The 21,614-nt window shown below is 41.7% G+C and overlaps 1 protein-coding gene across 1 annotated transcript; it reads left to right on the top strand.

Annotated features, from left to right (window-relative positions):
* The first annotated feature begins 1,608 nt into the window (after window positions 1-1,608).
* LOC307261136 (junction-mediating and -regulatory protein-like) lies at window positions 1,609-19,164 on the top strand. Its single transcript, XM_080041599.1, has 10 exons — window positions 1,609-2,847; window positions 6,052-6,225; window positions 12,950-13,100; window positions 13,843-14,012; window positions 14,230-14,395; window positions 14,586-14,755; window positions 15,052-15,135; window positions 15,214-15,312; window positions 15,395-15,923; window positions 16,264-19,164. The coding sequence occupies exons 1-10, from the start codon at window positions 2,020-2,022 to the stop codon at window positions 16,569-16,571; spliced, it is 2,679 nt and encodes an 892-aa protein (XP_079897725.1). The 5' UTR covers window positions 1,609-2,019; the 3' UTR covers window positions 16,572-19,164.
* The last annotated feature ends 2,450 nt before the right edge of the window (window positions 19,165-21,614 follow it).

Below are 21,614 nucleotides of genomic sequence, written 5' to 3' on the forward strand. Positions count from 1 at the left end.
TTGTTGTTCAGGCAGATGCCTGAGAGGTGGGTCTTGGGGCATTACTCTGGCAGCTATATGGGCCGAGGAAAACTTCCCCATCCTATACAGTAGCATAAAGCCAATGCTCTGTGAGAAAAGACACTGGAGAAAGAATGTCTTGCAGTTTAGTGAGCCCTTTACAGTAACCTTTTCACATTCCCGTATTGGGCATTTAATGTACTTTAGGCCTCAGGGTTGGGTGTGTTTTTGGAATCATTCTCTTGGCTCCTCCTTGGTCTCTGTCCTGAAACCTCATTATTTGAGCTTTAACATTTTTTGTCAGATACCCATAAATCAGTATCTCATAGGATGTTATTAATAATATTGACTTTTGAGAGGAACACAAGGATCTATTTAGGGATGCAAACAAATTGCACCATAACTCATGGTGCATTATAGATAAATCATCGAAGCAGATGCAAACTGATTTCCCTTAGCATCATTAGAGGCTGGGATGCACCCTGGTGAGTGATAGACTTTCATCTATCTCAAGGCTGTGACCATTAAAGGGGACTACTATTTTCCATTCCTGTCCTCTGAAATACAGCCAGCCAGTGCATGTAAACAATGAGAACTCTCAACAACTCTCTCCCACAGGAACAACCAAGTGGCTGTAGGCATCTCTCTGTGGATAAGTTGGTATGTTTCTTATTGCACTTTTCCCAGAGTCATTTTACTTAATAGTTTTTAGTTTTTTTTGGAAACAATTGCTTCAGGAATGAACCTTGTCCATGCATTCATATTTATAATGATTATTTGTCAAATGATTTAGAATTCCATGATTTCTGTCTGCTGAAGAATAAGTTAAGAGCAGAAAGTGCCAAACTAGCACCATCACATCAGAGTCATTATATTAAACCACTTGATTTTTAGATTAGAAAATGATCCACAAACTACTTTCAGTGCACTAATGTGGTTCAAATAACGACAAATATATGGTTGAAATTTGACTTATCTATTTTTGCATTTATTTATGTAAATTTTTTCAAGCTTTTTTTCAAGCGTTACGCGCATAATGTTCTTGTTGGTGCAGCCTCTCTGCAAGCCATCCCTCACGGCTCATCCTGAAACGTCAGCACGTCCCATACGTGCCCTTGTCAAATAAAGATTCTGACGTTGCCTTTAAATGCTCCTCGGACTCTTGTGTGTTTACCTCACCAGGACAAGCTCGAGATGCAATTCAATTAAGCTTATCTTGTAAACTAAATACCTTTTTGGACGTTTAAATGTGGCTTATTTTACATTTAGATAGTCACAATATGGCTAACTAAACATATTATGGTAATAGCAATACAATTGTAAAGACTGAGATGTCACACTAATACTTTGCTTGGACTCTATCGCCCCCTCCATGGAAATTCCTATATTTCTGACAGCACGTGAAGACATCGTTATTATTTTGCGTATGTGGTCTTGTTGGGCAAACGATGAAGAAAACATGGCACTGTTGTGAGTTTGGAAACGATGCTAACCTCTCTGAAGACAGTGCGAGTGTTCAAAACACCCAAGCTTACTCATTAGTGGCCCCGGACTGATGTATTTGAGCGATGTACGCCGCTGTGGATCACGCTGGTACTTTACGATGATGAGAAGAAGGGAGGTCCGGAGGCGAGACATCGACAATAACGGAACACAGCTGACAGACGGTAAACACACGGTCGCATGTTGTGTTTTATTAGAACCGAGTTTCTAATGTCAACGCGAACTGTTACAGGAGTTGGTGAACAGGCAGTCAGACATATAGGCTAGTGTTGAAAGCAGGTGGGCCAGAGATGGACACCGCGGTGCTCCAAATTCATCCGCTCGAGCGAAGGAGGATAGCCGTTCAGGCAGACTATCGCCGAGGACTGCACAGTGTTTGGTAAACGCTGCTTTCAATACCTTAAGAGTAACACACATACACCCTTTCTGCATCCCACTCTCAAACAGTACCAACGCAGGTTTTGTTGGCGCGTAAAGGCAGCGTTGTTATTTTTTGTTCCATCACTTTGTGCAGACATGTCCTTCACGATGGAGGATAATTTGGAGTCTGGGTGGGTAGCGGTTCGCCCGAATGCGTTCGAGGACAAGGAAAAGCATAAATTTGTTTTTATCGTGGCCTGGAATGAAGTGGAGGGTAAATTTGCCATTACGTGTCACGACAGGACGGCGCAGAGGAGAAGCTTTGGTAGTAGGGAACCTCCGGTGGATGTGGACAAAACAAAATGGCCCGAAAGTCCGATTAGGGATAAAGTATCAAGGAGCCCTAGCAAAGGAGCTGTAGTGGTGAAAGGCTGCAACAGTCCTAAAACCAAGCCCCTGGTACTAGTAACACAACCTAGTCCTGTCAAAACAGTGGTAATGTCTGCTGCAGCATCACCCTTCTGCCCAGACACAGTGGTGGTGTTTAAATCCCCTAGAGAGGACCAACTGCTGTCCCCGTCACTGGACGATAGCTTTGACCTGGAGGAACTGGAGGGTATGTGCAGAGAGGACTGCAGCTGGGCCGGACTCTTCTCCTTCCAGGACCTGCGGGCCGTCCACCAGCAGCTGTGCTCGGTCAACTCGGCCCTGGAGCCCTGTCTCCCGGTGTTCCCCGAGGAGCCGGCCGGGATGTGGACGGTGCTCTTCGGTCCGGCCGAGGTGTCAGAGACCGAAATGGAGGAGCTTTGCCACAGTTTACGGATGTACCTCTGCCACTCGCTCGATACGTGCGGGTGGAAGATCCTTTCGCAGGTTCTGTTCACGGAAAACGACGACCCAGACGAGTACTACGAGAGCCTGAGCGAGCTGAGGCAGTCCGGCTATGAAGAGGCGCTCCACCGTGAAACCAAACATCTGCAAGAGGTGAGTTTTTATTGTGATCCTTTTTCCACTGTATCATATAGCCTAGTTATTCGTTGCAACAGACATTCACACAGTGGACACATTTTCATTTAATTTGACTGGTCACACTTACTGGGCTGCTTGGGGCTGTGCCATAGCCTACCTAAATAGTGAGGAAGAGTGATGCACCATTGTCACCAATCTGAGGTCGACAGGTATCCTATTCATTTAATAGACCTGCTTGATCAATTGTATCACATTATGAGCAAAACAATGCAGCAGGCCTGAAAAGGCCATTTTGATGATCTTCACAAGTCTGACACTTTTCTTCACATAAAACCGAAGATGTGTGTGTGGATCATCCCGTCGATGCACATCATCATTGTTCTGCTGCTAGGCTATATGAATATGATAGACATCCAAGGTGGAATCAGCATTAAAATAATTTACAGTGTGTCTGTGAGAGAAATGAAACAAGGCATACCACAATCTGACCTCTTAGGCAAGACCTGTCTTATTCAGGCACGTCTTTCATTTTACACTTAACCTGTTGATGTAATGTGCAAAGTCATTTTCAGTGACAGCACAGTAACATTGCTCTCAGGTTGCTACCTAGCCCTGTCACATCCAATGATGGGAGACAGTCCAGGTAGTTCCATAGAAAAAGCTCAGGTAAGTGTCTGTGCACTGCTCTTTAACTGAGGTGGATCAGTAAACGCGATATGCTTTTTCCAAATAACCAGTCAGTCTTGATCCTTGATTCCTTTTGTAAGCCTGAAAAAGAATCCTTGAATACATTTCTGAAGAAGCATTTTTTAGAAACGCCTTTAGTGGACCTATGTTGATTATTTACAGTATAAACACTCAAGTAACACATTATATTTCAAATGTATTGATATCAAGTTACTTACTGTAATAACAGATGTTATATAACTATACTGTAAGTTAATACAAATGTTGGTCTATGTCTCGAAACAAGCAACATTCTTTTGACAAATCTATACTTCAGGAATTGAGTTTTTTTAATAAATACTGGTAAATGTGTTTGTGTTATTAATTTAATAATTTTCTCTGAAAACAGCATTTACTTCACTAAAACAGGACAGCTGGAAAACAACAAAACCATTTTGTGTATTTTATATGTGGTAAAAATACAATAGAATATGGTTGTGGTGATGGTGATAGGTTATAATGCTGAACATTATTGCACGGAGGGAAACATGTACATTTAAGAAAATATAAATGCATTTAATTTAATAACTATAAAATGTGCCTTTAAGTTAAAGTATTAAAAACCTTTCCATGAAACACTTTTGTATGTATTTATACACACATAACAATGTACTGTATATGGACTGTATATAACATGATCAAATTCTTGTGACAATACTTAAATGATCAACTTCTGCTTTGTATCTTTGAGTTGTCTACGTGAAGACATAATCTAGACACACACACACACACACACGCACGCACGCACGCACGCACGTACGCACGCACACGCACACGCACACACACACACACACACACACACACACACACACACACACACACACACACACACACACACACACACACACACACACACAGGCCTGCTCGCTGCTCCTCTTACACCAGCAGCAGCTAGTGATTGATTAATTCCTCTTAACATAAACAGACATTACATAGATACTTTACACTGTCTCACTATTTGTCCTTCTAATCAATGGCATTAGATTAATGCAGCCTTGGCTTATGGAGCCAGACACTCAAAGAAGTCCTCTGAGACGCAGGTGAGAGAGAGCATTAATGGAAGAGTTTGGCATTTTTAGCATCACAGCATTACTCCAGCCCATTATACTGGCTGGTACTTTAACAATGAGTGTTGCATGTATTAATGGAATCATTTTCAAATACATATATTATTGGCCAAGGTTATGCCATTTCGGCCTTACCAGTTCTGTATACACACATATTCATTGACTGTTACATTCTAAAATCCTCCATGTTGAGAATTTTTTTTTCAATAATACTGAAATTAAAGAATAACTGAAGTTTGAATGCTAGGTTTATATCCATTTTTATCTGGATATTTATCCCAAAAATAGCAGTATAGTAAAAACAAACATTGCTTGATTTTAACATTACACTCTTCAGGACTCAAGCAGTACATCGGTCACACTATAACACATCTTGTATCCGCTTGTATGTCATTGTCAAGAGTCTAGGGCTATTTATACTGATGTGTTTGTTTCTATGGTTTTCCTGGCCAAGCAAGGTGTTTCCTCTCTCATCTCCCTACTGCACTGAAAAAAAAAGCTGTGAGTAGCAAGAGATTAATCACCTACGTCCGTCCCACGCCCACTCTCAATGTTCCAATCACACAAACAGAAAAAAAGAAAGAGACAGACAGAACACCAAACATAGGAAGTTTGGCCTCACTGCATCAACCAGCAGAGCCAACAGTCACACAGAATGTGCACCAACCAGCACAAGTTCATTTGCACCAATTATTCCAATAATTGCCCGTCACTGAGTGCAATTTCTGATTTGCTCTAGGTGCATTCATTCTGAACATGGAGGAGGACCTAATGATCTTATTCAGCTCTTCATTCAAATGTGCATTCAGACACAATCAGATTTAGTTGCGTCATAGGATTAGGATCTAACACACACACACACACACACACACACACACACACACACACACACACACACACACACACACACACACACACACACACACACACACACACACACACACACACACACTGGCCTATTGATCCTCCCCACTCCATTATAGGGCTCAGTTAATGGCTATTTCAGTGCATGCTGGCAGCACACAGGATGGTTCAGTCTGGCAAAAATGTGTGTGTATTGATCTTATTCCCAGAAGCAGAAAGGACTCTGCTCACTCAGGGCTATGGTCTGTGCGCTGAGACTGCACTCAGACATTCTATTATTTACATAAAGCATCCTATTAGTCTCACGGTGAGGTGCTAGCTCCTATTCACTTCTGAGTGACACCTAAAAGATTCATCTCACTTGTGTGTTATTGGTTAACTGACACTGCTATCACATGGTTAAATACAGATAACACAGACAACTGAAACCCCAGGTTACATTGCATCTTACTAGCACTTAACAGTATGTTTTCCCTCTGGTACTTATAAATATTGTCTTTTTTTGATATTTTGAAAATTGTTGTGTGTATTGACAATGATCCTGTGCGTGCATTCGATGCAGCTGCTGGAGAAGCACAAGACCATGGACAGTATGGTGGATCTGTTGGAGCTGTATGAGGAGGAAGACCAGGCCTATGGGGGTCTGCTGGAGGCCTCCACACAGCTGTACCAGTACCTTCTGCAACCCTTCAGAGACATGAGGGAATTAGCAATGCTACGCAGACAGCAGATCAAGGTAATAATTTCTCTTTATGTGTATATCTGCTCAAGTGTTAAGAGGCAGTAGCCTGGTCCAACCAGACCATCGTACTTCATTTCATGTACAGAATGTCTGGAAGTGCTGTAATTGGCAAATGTTCACTCACTTGGAGGCGGGTGTCTGTTGAAGTTTAAAACTATTGGATCTGCCCAGTGCCACTCTGGATTAGCCAACCAATCGCATAACGTTTGGTCAGACGTATGTCATGAGCCGGCTTCTGGCGGTACGTTTCAGTTGTACAGGGAAATAGGAAATTTCCGACTTCACTATATTGTAGTCTATGGATCTACCGGTACCTGGCAACGGTAACTTGCTAGAGCCTAACGTTTAGTTATTTGGAAGAAAGGTTGTAGGCGTCCATACTTTCGCGAGCAGATGCACTGGAACACAGATAGGTCGGAACTCGGAACTACCAAGTTGGAAATTTCCGAGTTCCCAGGACGCAGCATTCAACTGAAACTGGAGCGTGACCTCGACGTCATAGTTCTCGCTCTGATCGCTGATTGGACCGCCAAAAATTTGGACGAGCAGATTCCATGAACACACCCCACCCCCAGACTGACTACTGAAGTGAAATGAAAATTGAGCGGAAGTAGGTAGGCGGGCGGAGCCAGGCTAAAGAGGCAGCTCCACACATCAAAGAAAATCATTTATCCCCCATGTTATTTTTTGGTGTGTTTGATTTGTCTAATAAAAAGGATGTTCTTACAGAGTTTCGGCCCAAATCTGTTGAGCCAGAAATCTGTCAAAACCTCTTAGGCATTTAACCAAGCATTCTCAACTTTTTCAGTCGCAATATCCTCCACTGAAAACAAGTACACAGCACACACAGCACACATACACAGATGGCCAGCTGATTTCAGTAGTCAAAGTGTTGTGTATAGCAGTCGGTCACATCCAATGGGGTTTTTCCGATAGTTTGAGCCTATTATTTGGGTTATTTTATAACTCGTGTGAAGCGCTTTTTCTGGGCCCCAGGGGGTTATTGAGAATGCTATGCTTATCTGCCATTACGTGGGAAGCTGTCTTCTGTGGAAATGGGCCTAGGTTCAGGGATGTATTTCTGTATTTCTCTTCATGCACTGACATGGAATTGTCACAATGATCCGTCCCAGGAAATCCACGTGTTCTGCTGTTTGTGACACACGTTTGTATGTACATGTTTGACTGATAGATAGATAGCTTTATTGTCATATGCACCGTTACAGCACAATGAAATTTGCCTTTTCAGTACACACCTCTCCAAGAAACATACAAGACAGTGACAATAACATGGGTGGACAGGAGATAGTGTAACTGCAGGGTCGCAGCGGTGCCGCGCCCCTCTACTGTGATGAATTAAGCAAAATGAACTCTCTTGTATACTCTTTATGGTAAGTACGGGAATTGAAGGGGGGGCTGTATCTGATTGCAAAGAGAATATGTAGGTTGGGGAAGGGAGAATTGGTGAAGAGGCTTTGTTCAATTATTGAGTGCTGATGGCACAATTATATTTAGCTCACTGACTCACACACAGCACATCAGTAGAGAAAAAGACTTCAGTATATCACATTACGACATAACATCAGTCTATAAGAAAAAATCAGACACAAACATACACACGCTCATGTTACTTTTACCAATATTGGATGGGAACTCGTTCCTAACATTGTTGTTCTTTTTCCACATTATCTGAAACACTTGTTGGCAGCTTGGGGGTTTAGTGACATACTGTGAGATGTAATGGAGCCCCATAGGTCGCCAATGTACCACAGTCTTACAGAGACATGAATAAGTCATGTTGCATGTGGCCTTGTAGGTTTACTGTAGATATAGGTTGATGCTGATGCACTTGAAGCAGCATGCAAGCAGCTGAACATGGACAAATGGAGAGCAAAGTTAGACCACTTTCCAGTTTAGGTGTGGCTGAATAAATGTTCTCAATTTCCAATACCTCCTGGGAGGCAAGAACCTTCAGTGGCTACTAAAAACAAGAATGTAAGCACAGTGTTAGGTTGTTATTTTGTTAAGCCAAACACGTTAAGGTTTTTTTTTTCTTTACAAAGGTTTTTTTTTTCCATTGCTTCGTTTAGTAATGAAAACTGGGCTAGATTGAATGTTTAGTTAAAATGATCATACATTGACATTGTGTGCAGGACAACATGAAAACGTTTGTAGGGGAGAGTGGCCTAAGTTGTGCAACTTTTCACTCAAATTTACTTTAAAGTAAGGCCTTGACAGTAAAGTCTCCAACTCAAATATGTACATATATTTCAGGGTGTTGTGCATCCCTGGCAATAAAAACTTTGGATCTGGATTAAACTGTTGAAGAAATATAGCTTTCGGAAAAAAAGTTGTCTTGATGCACAACTTGCCCCCGGTGTGGTGTAAGTTGTGCGGTTGGAGAGAATACCATGGGGTGAATTGTGCCATTGATATATATCTCATAAACTGTAATGCAAGACAAATCCATTAGGCAATCACTTATTTAAGGTGTATTTAAAGTAAATAAAGTAAATAGTTGACAAAGATTGAAGGACAATTTTCTTAAACAAGGCCTAGCAGATCTAATGGTTTTACCTGCAAAGCTCACAATGACAAAGTCACCATCATCATCTTTCTGGCCATCTGAACTCTCATCAGTGGTGTCGTTAAGTGGAATTGAGATGTCACTCTCTTCTGAGCTACTGTAGACAATCACTTTCTTTTGGTGACCAGCGTATACAGCCATGCCACTGGCACAACTCTCAGAAATGTACTTTGCACTAGTTGCTCCGAGCTTGTGGAACCAACTGCCACCTGACAAATGTGATTCCCCTACATTTCTGCCTTTAAATCAAGGCTCAAAACCCATATGTACCTTCATTGTTTACCTACTGAATGCACTATGTACAGCACTTTGGACAGTGCAAACTGTCATAAATGTGCTTTTATAAATACATTTTACTACTTACTTACTTATAACTCACCCAGGCCCTTTGGCACAAATCACCCCAATCCCAGAAATTTGGATAATAAGCATGATGCAGCAATTTAGGGCTGACATCGTGCTAACTGTATAGACTCAAAATGTAGCATACCAAAGCACTAAAACATGTGTCAAATGTTTTCAAACTTGTCTATAATTGTTCAGACACAATAATCAAAAACCTTGATCATGGAAATTTTACTTTGAAAGGCAAAACACAGTTTCTTGAGCTTAAATGTGCTTATATCTTATTCCTTGTGTCTCCCTTCTTTACAGGATGAGTCAATTGGATGGCTCTTCTTAAATATGTGGTCACATTTCCAATAACTTCCACGGTTTTCTAGAAACAAGGGGTGGCACAACTTCCAAAATGCACAACTTAGGCCACTCTCCCCTATAATAAAACTGATTAAAAAAAATTGATTTGGAAAAAAAACTGTAGTTACTATTAGATGAATGATGATGAATGGCATTTGGCTTTTTTAATACATCAAACTATATTGTAATGCTGAGATAAATAAATAGCAGGTAGTGATAATGACTGCTTCAGCCTATTCCTAAGCTCAATAGCTACAAGTTTCATGGTACACAGCTGCAGATAATTTGTTTTATCCCACCACTACATTAGGTCAAAGTTGACAGTCAGCTGTGTTTGCTTCAACATCAAATAACTTCTTTTGTATTTTTAACCCCCTGTACAAACATGTCAGTATCAGGGATTGCTGAGAGGCTTTGCCACAAATACAGTTGAAAAACATTCAGGTCCCACCGAGATTTGAACTCGGATCGCAGGATTCAGAGTCCTGAGTGCTAACCATTACACCATGGAACCTCATACCAGCTCGTGGAGGGGAGGGGAGGCTACTGCTTGAACTTCCGGTTCTATTTATAGCCTAGAGCGTCTGTAGGCATGGCATGTTGTTCTGCAGCTCTTCATCTGAATTTCTTTTGTGGGTTCATTTGTCTTTCTGTTACCTTTTTTCCATTGTCTTTTCTTTCAAATTCTGTTGTTCGATATTATTCTTGTCCTTTCATAAAATAAATTGGCATAAAGTCAAACTTCTGCTATCGACCCTCAAGCACATTGGAAAATGATTAAACAGGTGAATTGTAGACACTATTACAGCTGTAAAGCATTACACATTAGTAGCTACTCTTCTCAGGCAGTTTGACCTCAATATCCAGACAACGATTAACAAGGTGGAGCAGATAATATGTTTGCTCTCTATATACTATTCAAAGCTTCTGCGCTCATAACGTCCCAGAGATTGGGGCCATTCATTTGATTTTGCTTTGACCAAATGATGACACATTAGGTTGAATATAGGAAGTCCCTGCGTGAACTTTTTCAATATTAAGCATCACCCTTAAAATGTGTTTTATGGGTCTGTGCTGTTTACTTGTTTCACGATAACCTTAAGATGAAGTACATTCATTCAGGACAAGTTAGTTCTTAAAAATGTTAAAAACTCTTTGTTTATACGATGTTTGTTTCTTTTTCTCGTGGTGCACAGGTATGTTACCTGAAAATGCCTCAGAGTATGAGGTGATTTGTGGATAGAGAGGAAAGGCTGCGATGGAAAATATTACTGTAATGTGTGAGGTGGAGAACAGTCACTGTATTAACACACTTGCAAGCAAGATTAACAAAGACAATATAATAAATATTAATATATTGGCAACCATCACAAATCTTGCAATTATAAATTAGGTAAAATGTTGGTAGAGAGTGCTATCAGCCCAGCCATTTATGGATGTGTTAAAGTCTCCATTCATCCTCTAATCTTGTGCATTCACAAGGGCAAAACAAGTTCATACAGTATGCCCAATAACTGATATATGTTTTTTTAAAGAAAGTGCTTTGATGGTATGTTTTCTTGTACATGGTTGCTTTGTTACGATTAATTGTAAAAAAAAAAAAAAAAAAAAAACTTTATAAAGAAATGCTGAAATTGCAGTGGTAAATGATAACACTGCTGAGTGCAGGGAGTGGCTCTGTGACCTCTGCTACTCACGTTACTTCATTGTTTTCCTCCTTGACATCTGGTAGTTATTTAATTCACATTTCTGATCCTTGTTGATCCGTGATGATGTTAAGTTAACAGAGAATTAGGAATGTCACTTTTCCATTATGGCCTGTAACTCTCTTCTAATGTTTCTACAACACTGTAATTAAAGTCTATGAAGTAAAATGTTGATACAATTATTATAACAGCTTTCTTCCTTTTATCTTCAAAACAAAAAATTTCAGAGGGCATTTCGCTCTCATTTGGCAATATTAATTGATTGATTGGTTAGTTGATATAGGTTTTGTAAGCTGGATATAAATAGGTTAGTGTGAAACAATTGTGTTTGTTTATGGGTGAATGCATGTTTCTTCGAATGTGCACATGCATGCATATTATCAGTGCTTAAAGGTGCTCCGAGGAACTTTCAGTTTTTGTTAATTCTAGCGGCCCCTCTGGACAAAAGCGTTTGTGTTTTTACCACGCCAGCTATTGTTCCTAGTTAAGAGTACCTGGCCAAAGGCATTAAGAAAAACTATATAAAAATAGCCTCCTTGCACTGACGGTTTTGTTTGCTGTTACATGTCATTCATGAGACTGTTTCAGAAATATTTCAAAGTTCCTCGTAGCACCTTTAAGATGGGTGGCATATAAAGGAAAAAACAATATAAAGGTGTTGGTGCTGCCAAAACAGCTGATTTGAGTCTTGACATTGATTCTACAAGTCTTTGGAACTATACTGGAGGGATAAACTCCATCCTTTCAAAAGATATTGCCTCATTTGGTGTTTTGATGATGATGGTTGAGAGAGCACTGTCTAACACATTGGTCCAACATCTCCCATAGGTGTTCATGTAGGTTGAGATCAGGTGAGATTCACATACTTTTCATACTCATCAAACTATTCAAGCATTGTCATCATGTAAGAGACTGACTCATCAGACCATATCAATATTTTCCACATCTCTGTAGAACAGTGTCTGTTGTTTTTGCACTCGTTATTGAAGTTAAAGGCATTCTAACCCTTCTACAATATTGCTTTCTATGCAATTGTTGACGGACTGTTCTGGCTGACTCAGTCTGATCATGTCCTGCATTGACATTGAATAGCATGAGAATTTCTTGGCAAAGAGGTTCTTCTTAGGAGCTGTTAAGAAAGATGCTGAGAGGAACTTTTACTAATGGACTGAGATAACTCCAATGCTAAATTTAGGGGCCAGGGTTACCCTGTTTCTATGGTTGACATCATAGCATGAGGCAGGGGGTATGACACAGGAGGGTATGAGGCAAGTGGTGGCTCCGGGCCAGAGCCATACCACACTCCCTTTTTGTTAACCCTATTCACTCTTGCCACTAGGTGGAAGTAATGTGTCACACTTGTCGTTCCAACCACACATGAATCTCAAATGAGAAAGAAGCAGTGTCATCTTCTGTGTACAGACCATTCATAAGTCTGTACACATTGTTGTGAAGCAACTGAGTGAGACTGCATTGGCCGTATTGTGAACTCAAGAACTTGCATTAATATTATATAATCTAAGTCGCATCCCTTTGATATCAACAAAGGCAATTTACTGTATACCATGGTGTTCATATTTAAAATATGTTTTAACAATATTTAAGAAAAAATGCATTCATCACCTCCTTTTTCTTTAAAAGAAAATCTATTTTATACTACTGTCATCCTTAGTCTTGCTGACAAAAGTATGGTATAAAATATATAAAAAAAAAGATCTTCACTCAACAGATTTCTTTGGAAAATGACTACTTGGGCCCAAGGCGGATTGAAGCTCTGAAAAAGGAGGACTTGGACTGGCAGAAGAAAGCTCAGGAGGCAGTCCTCAACATCCAGGAGTTTACTATAAAATATTTTGAGATCACTGCCAAAGCCCAGAAAGGTACAGTAAAGCATCACTGTTGCTGCCAAAGTCAAGTCAATATTGCAGCAGGGGAATGGAATCACACGCATACACACACACACACACACACACACACACACACACACACACACACACACACACACACACACACACACACACACACACACACACACATACGTACCTAGTGGAAGGTATTGGCCTGCTATTGACCTGTGTGGTTTTGAAAGCCTGGTCTAATTTGATTTGGTATTAATGAGGAGTGCTGACAGCCATGCTACGACAGGGACATTAGGAAACAAGGACAACCTATTGATCAAACAGCTCTGCCAGCCAATTGTCTCTGTGGACCATTGCTCCACAATCTGCCCCTGCTTATCCCAGTTTTTTCTCCATTACTGATTGGTCCATTTATTGTCTGACACTTATTGGATTAATTATTCAAATAAATGAGTGGCTTGAAGTACAAACTGGAATAAAATAAGGTGTAATGTCCAAATGTGGCCAAGAGATGTCTCCCTCTACATTATTGTTATAAAGCTTTACTCCTGTGAGACTGAAGTCATCACAAAATAAAATAGTGGGTGACACGCTCACTTCAGTGTACCAGAGTAGAAAGGTGTCTCACTTTCACCTGAGTACTTGTTACTTTTAACTGGCCAAGGTTTTACTCCAGCTCTCTAGTATATTGCCTTATGTTTGTGTGTGTGTGTGTGTGTGTGTGTGTGTGTGTGTGTGTGTGTGTGTGTGTGTGTGTGTGTAGGTGTGTATGAGCGTATGAAGGTGGACCAGCGTAAGTTTGGTAAATCTTCGTGGACAGCGGCGGTGGAGCGCATGGAGAGACTCCGCTACTCTGTTGCCAAGGAAACTCTGCAGCTCCAGCGAGCTAGGGAGATATGTCTGGAGCAGAGGAAACACACACTTCGAGATGAGGTGTGGCATTGACATCATACGAAACACATAAGCACACACACACACACACACACACACACACACACACACACACACACACACGCACACACACACACACACACACACACACACACACACACACACACACACACACACACACACACACACACACACACACACACACACACACACACACAGCTGTCTTGTGACATATAGTGGTTTTGTCCTGTCCCCTCAGATGCAGGGTCTGTGTAGCAGTGACGGTGCCATGGCCCTCTTAGACCACTTGGAGACAAAGTATTATGAGCTCCAGCTCCACTTGTACGACATCCAGGCTGAGATACTACAGTGTGAAGAGCTGCTCCTCACCGCTCAACTAGACAGCATTCGCAGACAGATGACAGGTATTTGGGCTGAATTTACCAGTTGCTTGTTGTGTTTTTCACCAACTATTCCATACTATACTGAACTTAAGAACAAAATAAGTCTGAATATTACTCCTCAGTACTGGTGCGTAGTGGCTGTCAGAAACAAATAAAGATCTGTATATGTGTGTCCGCACAAGAACCTTTATTTATGTTTGTGTGTTTTCAGAGCGTCAGGATGAGGTGGTGTACTATGACACCTTTGAAAGTGCAGATGATATAATGGAGGATAGTACCGCAGAGAGGGGAGAGCTGCGCAGACTTCAGGTCAGCGCTCGACAGCTGGAGGCAAGAAGGGGCCGCATCACTGCCAAGCGCTCCTATCTGAAGAACAAGAAGGTGTGTACGTCCTACTCACGTTCACACTTATTTGAAGTCCTGAAGTGTATCTTAAAACGTGTCATTCTGTGCATACCTATTTAATGTGTAGAATGGAGTGTGTTTTGTTTGTCCTGCCTCATATCCAAGCTAAGGTGTCTCTAGAGGATGTGTCCTGTGTCCTGTGTAGCTCATTTGCTTTTCCAGTAAACACATTTCATTAGAAACGAAAATGATAATGGCACCAGATTGTATATGTTAATTAGGCTTTTTGACACTGTTTATTTTTATTTTGTTTTACTCTCACCTTTCTGCAGGAGATCTGTGTATCCAGCCATACTCAGAAAAAGCAGGACCGTCAAACCATCCACAAGGACTCAATATCCCACCAGGTCTTGCAGGTAGATGTTTTTTTTATTTATTACAATGACGTGACAGTATATCTGAATCACTGTCTGTAAAACCGCACACATTTTCAGCTGAAAAATGAAGAAGAAGAGGAGGATGAGGAGAGGAAGAACAGCAGAGTCAGTCAGGAGAGACAGAGGACTCTGGACAGACTACGCACTTTCAAGCAGGTATGTGCCAGTGCCTGCCTAATCATTTAAACATTTTTCATTTATTTTCTTACTGTTGACGATCTATGTCTCTTTGTCCCAGCGTTATCCAGGTCAGGTGATTCTAAAGTCCACCCGACTACGCGTGTCGTCCCACACCAGGAGACGAGAGCGTGGGGGGAGGACCATGGAAATGAGTGTGGTGAGCGAGGGTCAGCCGCTGTGTCTCAGTATCAGTGTGCAGACGGACCCCAGCCCGGGCTCTACACTGACCACTCAGCCCGTCACGGCGGCCCGCACCACAGCAGCGTACCTCCCTCCCCTGCCTGTGCCCAGCCATACTGTAGACTCCTCCTCCTGCTCCCCTTGCTCCCTGTCTTCACTTCTATCCTCCCCAATCTCCCCTCCCCCTCCCCCTCCACCACCACCTCCCCTCATGCCCACCATGGAGGATCTGTCGCCCTCCGGAAGCCCTCTGGCTCGGCACGGGCGGAATAAGGCTGAGGGCGCAGCAGCACAAGACCTCTCCCCGCTCGGTCCTTTCATCCCGCGTTTCTTTGACAGCAGCCAACTGGTGAGCGCCCGCAACAAGCTCAGGAAGACCCCAGAGTTTGACTCCCACAGCAGAAGAGGTACTGGTGGAACCATTTTAGTATCATGGTATATAGGCTATAATAGTTGAGGCCAGTTGAAAGTAGAATGTGGCAAGTTACGATATCTCCCCCTTGGTAGGGCGAAATGACAGAACTTCTATAAAGCTGTATGCATGAATGATAAAAAATGTATAGCTTGTTTTTCTTTACATTATGTAGTTCATTGTAGCCATTGATATACTGTAGCAGCTGGGATTGTTTCCGATAGCGAGATAGATAGATATATGAATCAAGATTGTGATTTCTTTCTTTTACAATTAATCATGCATCCCTAGTAGCCAATCACAGTCATTCTTCCTCTTCTTTTTCCCGTATGCAGAGAGCTCGCCCATGGATGAGGTGCTAGCCTCCCTGAAGAGAGGCAGCTTCCACCTGAGGAAGGTGGACCAGCGGCCCTTGCCTTCCACCCAGGATGAGGACGAAGCCAACAGCATCCTGGCTCAGATACGCAAAGGGGTCAAACTGAGGTGTGTGCCCAGGAAAGAGAGGAGAGACCAGGGAGAGCTTCCAGCCTCCACCGACCCCCTTACCAGGAGCATCCATGAGGCTCTGCGCCGCATCAAGGAGGCCTCACCAGAGTCTGACTCAGATGACGACGGGCTGGCCGGCCCTGACTGGGACAGCTAAAGCTCAAGGCTCAGACGCCACCAATACTACACACACAGAGGCCTACACCCTCTGGCAACACTAACACTGTACTGTACTGCACTGTAAACTGCTGCACTGTACTTTACACACAACCAAACACACACACAAACACATACACACAGTTACTCGTTCATTCACACAAAGATCACACATCTATCTAGTGACTATGCCAGGGCCTGAGTCATAAGGAATATCACCAACTCACCAAATGTTCCAACGGGTCTATGGTCCACCTGTTCATTGTTTTTTTTTACACTACATACACCATCATCATGAAGGACTTTATTTGTGTTTTTATTTGTACTTAGTGTTTGTAGTTTTTATTCTTGTTGTAATCATATTGTAATGATGCCATGTTTGTCTTTGTTTTTTTTTTCTTTCAGTTGTGCTATTGAAGAATTCTGCACTGGCTCTTTATGCCTACGTTACCGTTCAGAAAACAGCATGTGACAAATGTTACACCAACAATGCATCCATACGCAAAGCTTTTAGTGTTGTAAGGACCCAAAGAATTGAGAATGATAAACTGTAGGTATGTGGCAGTTACCATTCTGCTGATACTCCCTTGTATTGTTTTGGTTGTCGAATTATTTGACACTGCAGAAAAGACTGTAAATGGTTTAGGCTCTTGTCCTCTTCACTACCCCCTCCTCTCACCCCCTCAGTGGGTGGGGAAATATATATATATAGATCCATCTGTCCAATGAACTGCAGCATATGGCCAGGTTGGTGGGAGATGTAGGCAGTCACACTGGATTTTATCATTTGGTGCCACATCTAACAACATCTCTGAGAAGAAGCTTGTCATCTATAGAATTGTAGTGAATTTTTAGTGTGGGCAGACTTGGTTGGTGATTCCCCAAACTTGGTATATGAGACAGTCACGGCCGAGCGGTGAAACTGGGTCGTGATTGTTTGAATGATGAGTGGGAGAGGTGGGAGGCTGGATTCTCAGAGAGTCACTGTGGGCTGTGGAGAAAGGCAGTCGTGATTGAAGCGGTTTCTCCTGCTGTCTTCTTAATCACTTTCCATACTCTCCTCTAGTGCATCTTTTCTCATTTCTTTCTCTGAACTCGGTGGGCAGAAGCACAAAGTAGGAGGTCTGTTACTCACACTGCTGGAAGTGCAAAACATGCTCGTGCACACATGGCCTCCCGCACTTAACTCACAGCCATGTGCAGAAACATTTCAGCGGCCAAGTGAGTCAGCCTCCACTCATTATTGTTGTTTTTTCAGCACTTTTATGACGCTGAGTACAAATTCGGATACATTTTATCTGTACAGTAACTTTTTGTTTTTCGATCACTGGTGAAACATTATATATGAGAATGTTTAAAAGCACTGAACAAAATGTGGAATTGGACCTACAGAAGCGCAATGGAAGGACAGTATGAGATGACCATTAGGATGCTTAGCAGCACAGGAGTTCACGCAAAACACACGTTAACATGGAGCAAAAAGATGTGAATTCAAAAAAACTAAGCTGAGAGTGTGGAACAGCCTTAGCATGCCCTCTTATACAGCTTTGATGCAAAGATGTGTGCTTATTCTATTGTCCTTGCGTGGAGAGCCATTCAAGGATGAATCATGAAGCAGACACTAATGTAGAAAGAACAGGCATGGAAGTATGTTATATTGTACAGCTTGTAAAGAGAGCTTTTGATTTTACTGGCAGAGCAAACCTGAGGTACTTTTTTATTAACGTCCTCTGTCTGTCACTATCAGCACAATGTTCTTCCATGGATCCTTCATCATGTAGCATGAGACAGATCTAATTAAACCTAACTTTAACTTAAACCTAAACCATATGTGCACGTTGTCACTTATACTGACCAAGGCAGAGTTCCCTCAAAGTGTTATTGCTTGATTTGATTTGATTTGATTTATTAGGATCCCCATTAGCAACACACCGGAGTGAGAGCTAGTCTTCCTGGGGTCCATTGCTAAGGGTTAAGGTTTGCTTAGCTAAACGGTGAACCAACAATGTGTTCAAGACTTTTGGGAAGCTTGGCTCAGAATGTGACATTTTCTGCCACAAATCAACTATCTACTGTATCACCTCACCCACCTTTGAAAAACACTGTCATGTGTTTTTACCTTTATCTATAAATAACCTTAACCACAGCTTGTTTGTCAGTGTACTGTAACTTTTAAATTGTATTGGTTTGTATCCTGGTTTTTCCAAAGCATTTCCAGCCAAATGGTTTTTGTGAATGTCATGTGTTAGCATTTTTTTTTTACATTTTCCTATTTTGACCTGTGATCCAAACAGGCTGCCTATATGACCCGCTGTATGAATAAGCTAGTCAGTCACTTGAGAAGTGCAATATAAATGTAGGAAAAATGCAAAAAATAAAACTAATTAATTAGGTGATTAAAATTTCCAATTGATTGCTTAAAACAACAGACTGATTTAATGTTGCAGTTGTTTTTACACAGCAGTGTAAGTACATACTGCTCGAAGAATACCCTTTTGCCTTTGGTCCTATTTTTATTTATCCATACCTAATAATTTTTTTATTTATATCCTTGCCCCCTGCATTTGAATAAAACCTTGTGAAGCAAATTCTGAGATTGTCTGTTTCAGTGTGAATTTTTTTGGTATTATTGTGTCAATAAAACAAATGATTAATAACAAAAGCGATCTGCACACATTGAATTCTGCGATCACTGTATTTGATATATAAAACATAGCATTTCTCAGTTCACAGAGAGGTGTGTTTTTCAGCCGAGTGGGGCTGTCTTGGTTGGATTTCAACAAAGGACTTAGTTTGGCAGCAGCACCAACAACAGGTGTGTCTCCTGATCGTTTTTTTTTTCACCAGCACTCGATGATTAATCCTTTCACCCGCAAACTCACACGTCTCATCAATCTACCAACATCATTCGCCTGAGGTACCTCTTTAATATCATGAGTTCAAAATTACTTTAGATAGTCAAAAATATTGCCAGTCTTCTCATACCTCTAAATACAATAATAATACCTACATTTAAATACCATAAGTTACAAAACAAGAATGAAAAGCTTCTTATCCACTACTGTACAAAGGCATTCATTATCAATGTCATTAATATCAAGGTATTCCATCTTTGTCATTTGACTCAAGTCAAACAAGACAGGAAGAAATTGTAACTTTTCCCATAACATGGGTCTTATTCCAGTGTATTAACCTGTGCAACTAACTACAATATTTTAAGTACAGAATTATGCTGTGCTAGTATTTAATGCAAAATCTCTTGATTATATAATGTTGTACAGCAGTGTAATAACACAGTGCAAACAGGATGCTGAATTGAAAGGTGAGATAAGCAGCGTTTCATGTGAGGCTATAGCTTTTTAGAAATTAGGTGATTTTTTTTACAGGAATAGATTTTTCAGATGGAGTTTTGGATTTTGACTGGTACAGGAGCTGCTTTATACGTGTATGTTTTGGTACAGAGCGTTTAACACAGTGTTTACATTGTGTTGTTACGCATTTTAAGGTATATATTGAAGAGGTTTTCATTGTTTACCTACATACTACTTCATCTATAATAACTATGCAATACTTTTTTCGTGGGTTAATACACAACAATAAGCCACTGCGGGGTGTTACTGCATTGAAGTTATCCATCCATCCATTCATTTACAATGCCGTCATGAGTAGAAAGTTGTCTTATACAGTTCTATTATTATTTTGTCAGTGTTATATCCTGTGTAAAAAAGAAAGAATAGAAACTGAGTACAGTTCTTTCTTCACCCGTGGAGGAGTGAAAATCTGTGGCCAGTTTCACTGTAGGGTGGAGATTTTGGAAACACGTAGATGACACTCTATAAGCCCTTCACAATGCACTACTTCATCCAGACAGGGCTGCCACACAGGTTTCACGGTCAACAGTAGTTCACTTTCTGTTGGACAGAGGGGGATCAGCTGAGTTGTATTTGACCTATCTGCAATAATCCACTGAGTAGAGTACCTGATAGAGTTAGATAGAGGTGTCGTATAGAGCCTGTCTGGTATTGCTCAGTGTGTGTGTGTGTGTGTGTGTGTGTGTGTATGTGTGTAGGCCTTGATGTCCAAAATCATGGTCTTTTCTCTCACAGCACAAGACACACACACGCACACACACATATTATGTACAAACATGTGTTCACGTATGTGTACTCTGAAGGCACACACTATGTTGAAGGTCAGGCCTTGTTTCGGGGGAACACACACCACACTGAGTTTGGCAGGAAGACAGGTCAGTTGTCTGTGGCGGTGGAAGCAGTCTGGATACAGGAATTCTCATGTCCAATCATATAACACGGGCACACGCCCTGTTAAATTTCTGTTTGGCACGGACAAAGCCTCTGGAAGATTCAATACGCATCTATAATGTAGGATTTTAAATGGACTGTGGATATATAGCAGCCATTCATTTTCCACCAAACTTTCTTTGCCGGCAGCCCTGTGTTTTCAGGCTGGGGAGCGGCATCGATGGATGTCACCATTTGGTAGGACTGATTGGTTTGTTGAGAGCCGTCCTTAATTCCTCTGTTTCAAGTGACACTCCGCTGGCAGCCCCAGCTCAAACATGGGACGCAGTTCCTCTGTTCAGCACGTCTCTATACAGTTAATTCACTTTGGATCAAAGCATCTGCTAGTTTGAGGACAATATTTTGGGGGGATTTGGCAGCTTTGGCGCAGTTCTCTGAGTCTTAACAGCAATTATTTCCACATGACTTTCAACATTCCCCTTGGGGGAGGAGGGGCAGTTTAGAGGGGAAGAAAGGGATGTGTGTGTGTGTGTGTGTGTGTGTGTGTGTGTGTGTGTGTGTGTGTGTGTGTGTGTGTGTGTGTGTGTGTATGTGTGATGTTGTGATGCTGCAAGCTGTGGCTGCAGCTCACCCAGTCAGACAGCAGATGGCACCGAGGCACAGTTCTCAAGTTAACTCTTTAAAGTGTGCGTGGATGGGTTGGTTGGTGGGTTAAGTCCCCGCATTGTCTTGAACTAGAAGAGTGCCTGCGGTTGGCTGGGTTGGCGCTCGATTGCCTGCAA

Source organism: Ammodytes marinus, assembly GCF_949987685.1.
Source record: "Ammodytes marinus genome assembly, chromosome: 2".
NCBI classification, from domain to species: Eukaryota; Metazoa; Chordata; class Actinopteri; order Uranoscopiformes; family Ammodytidae; genus Ammodytes; species Ammodytes marinus.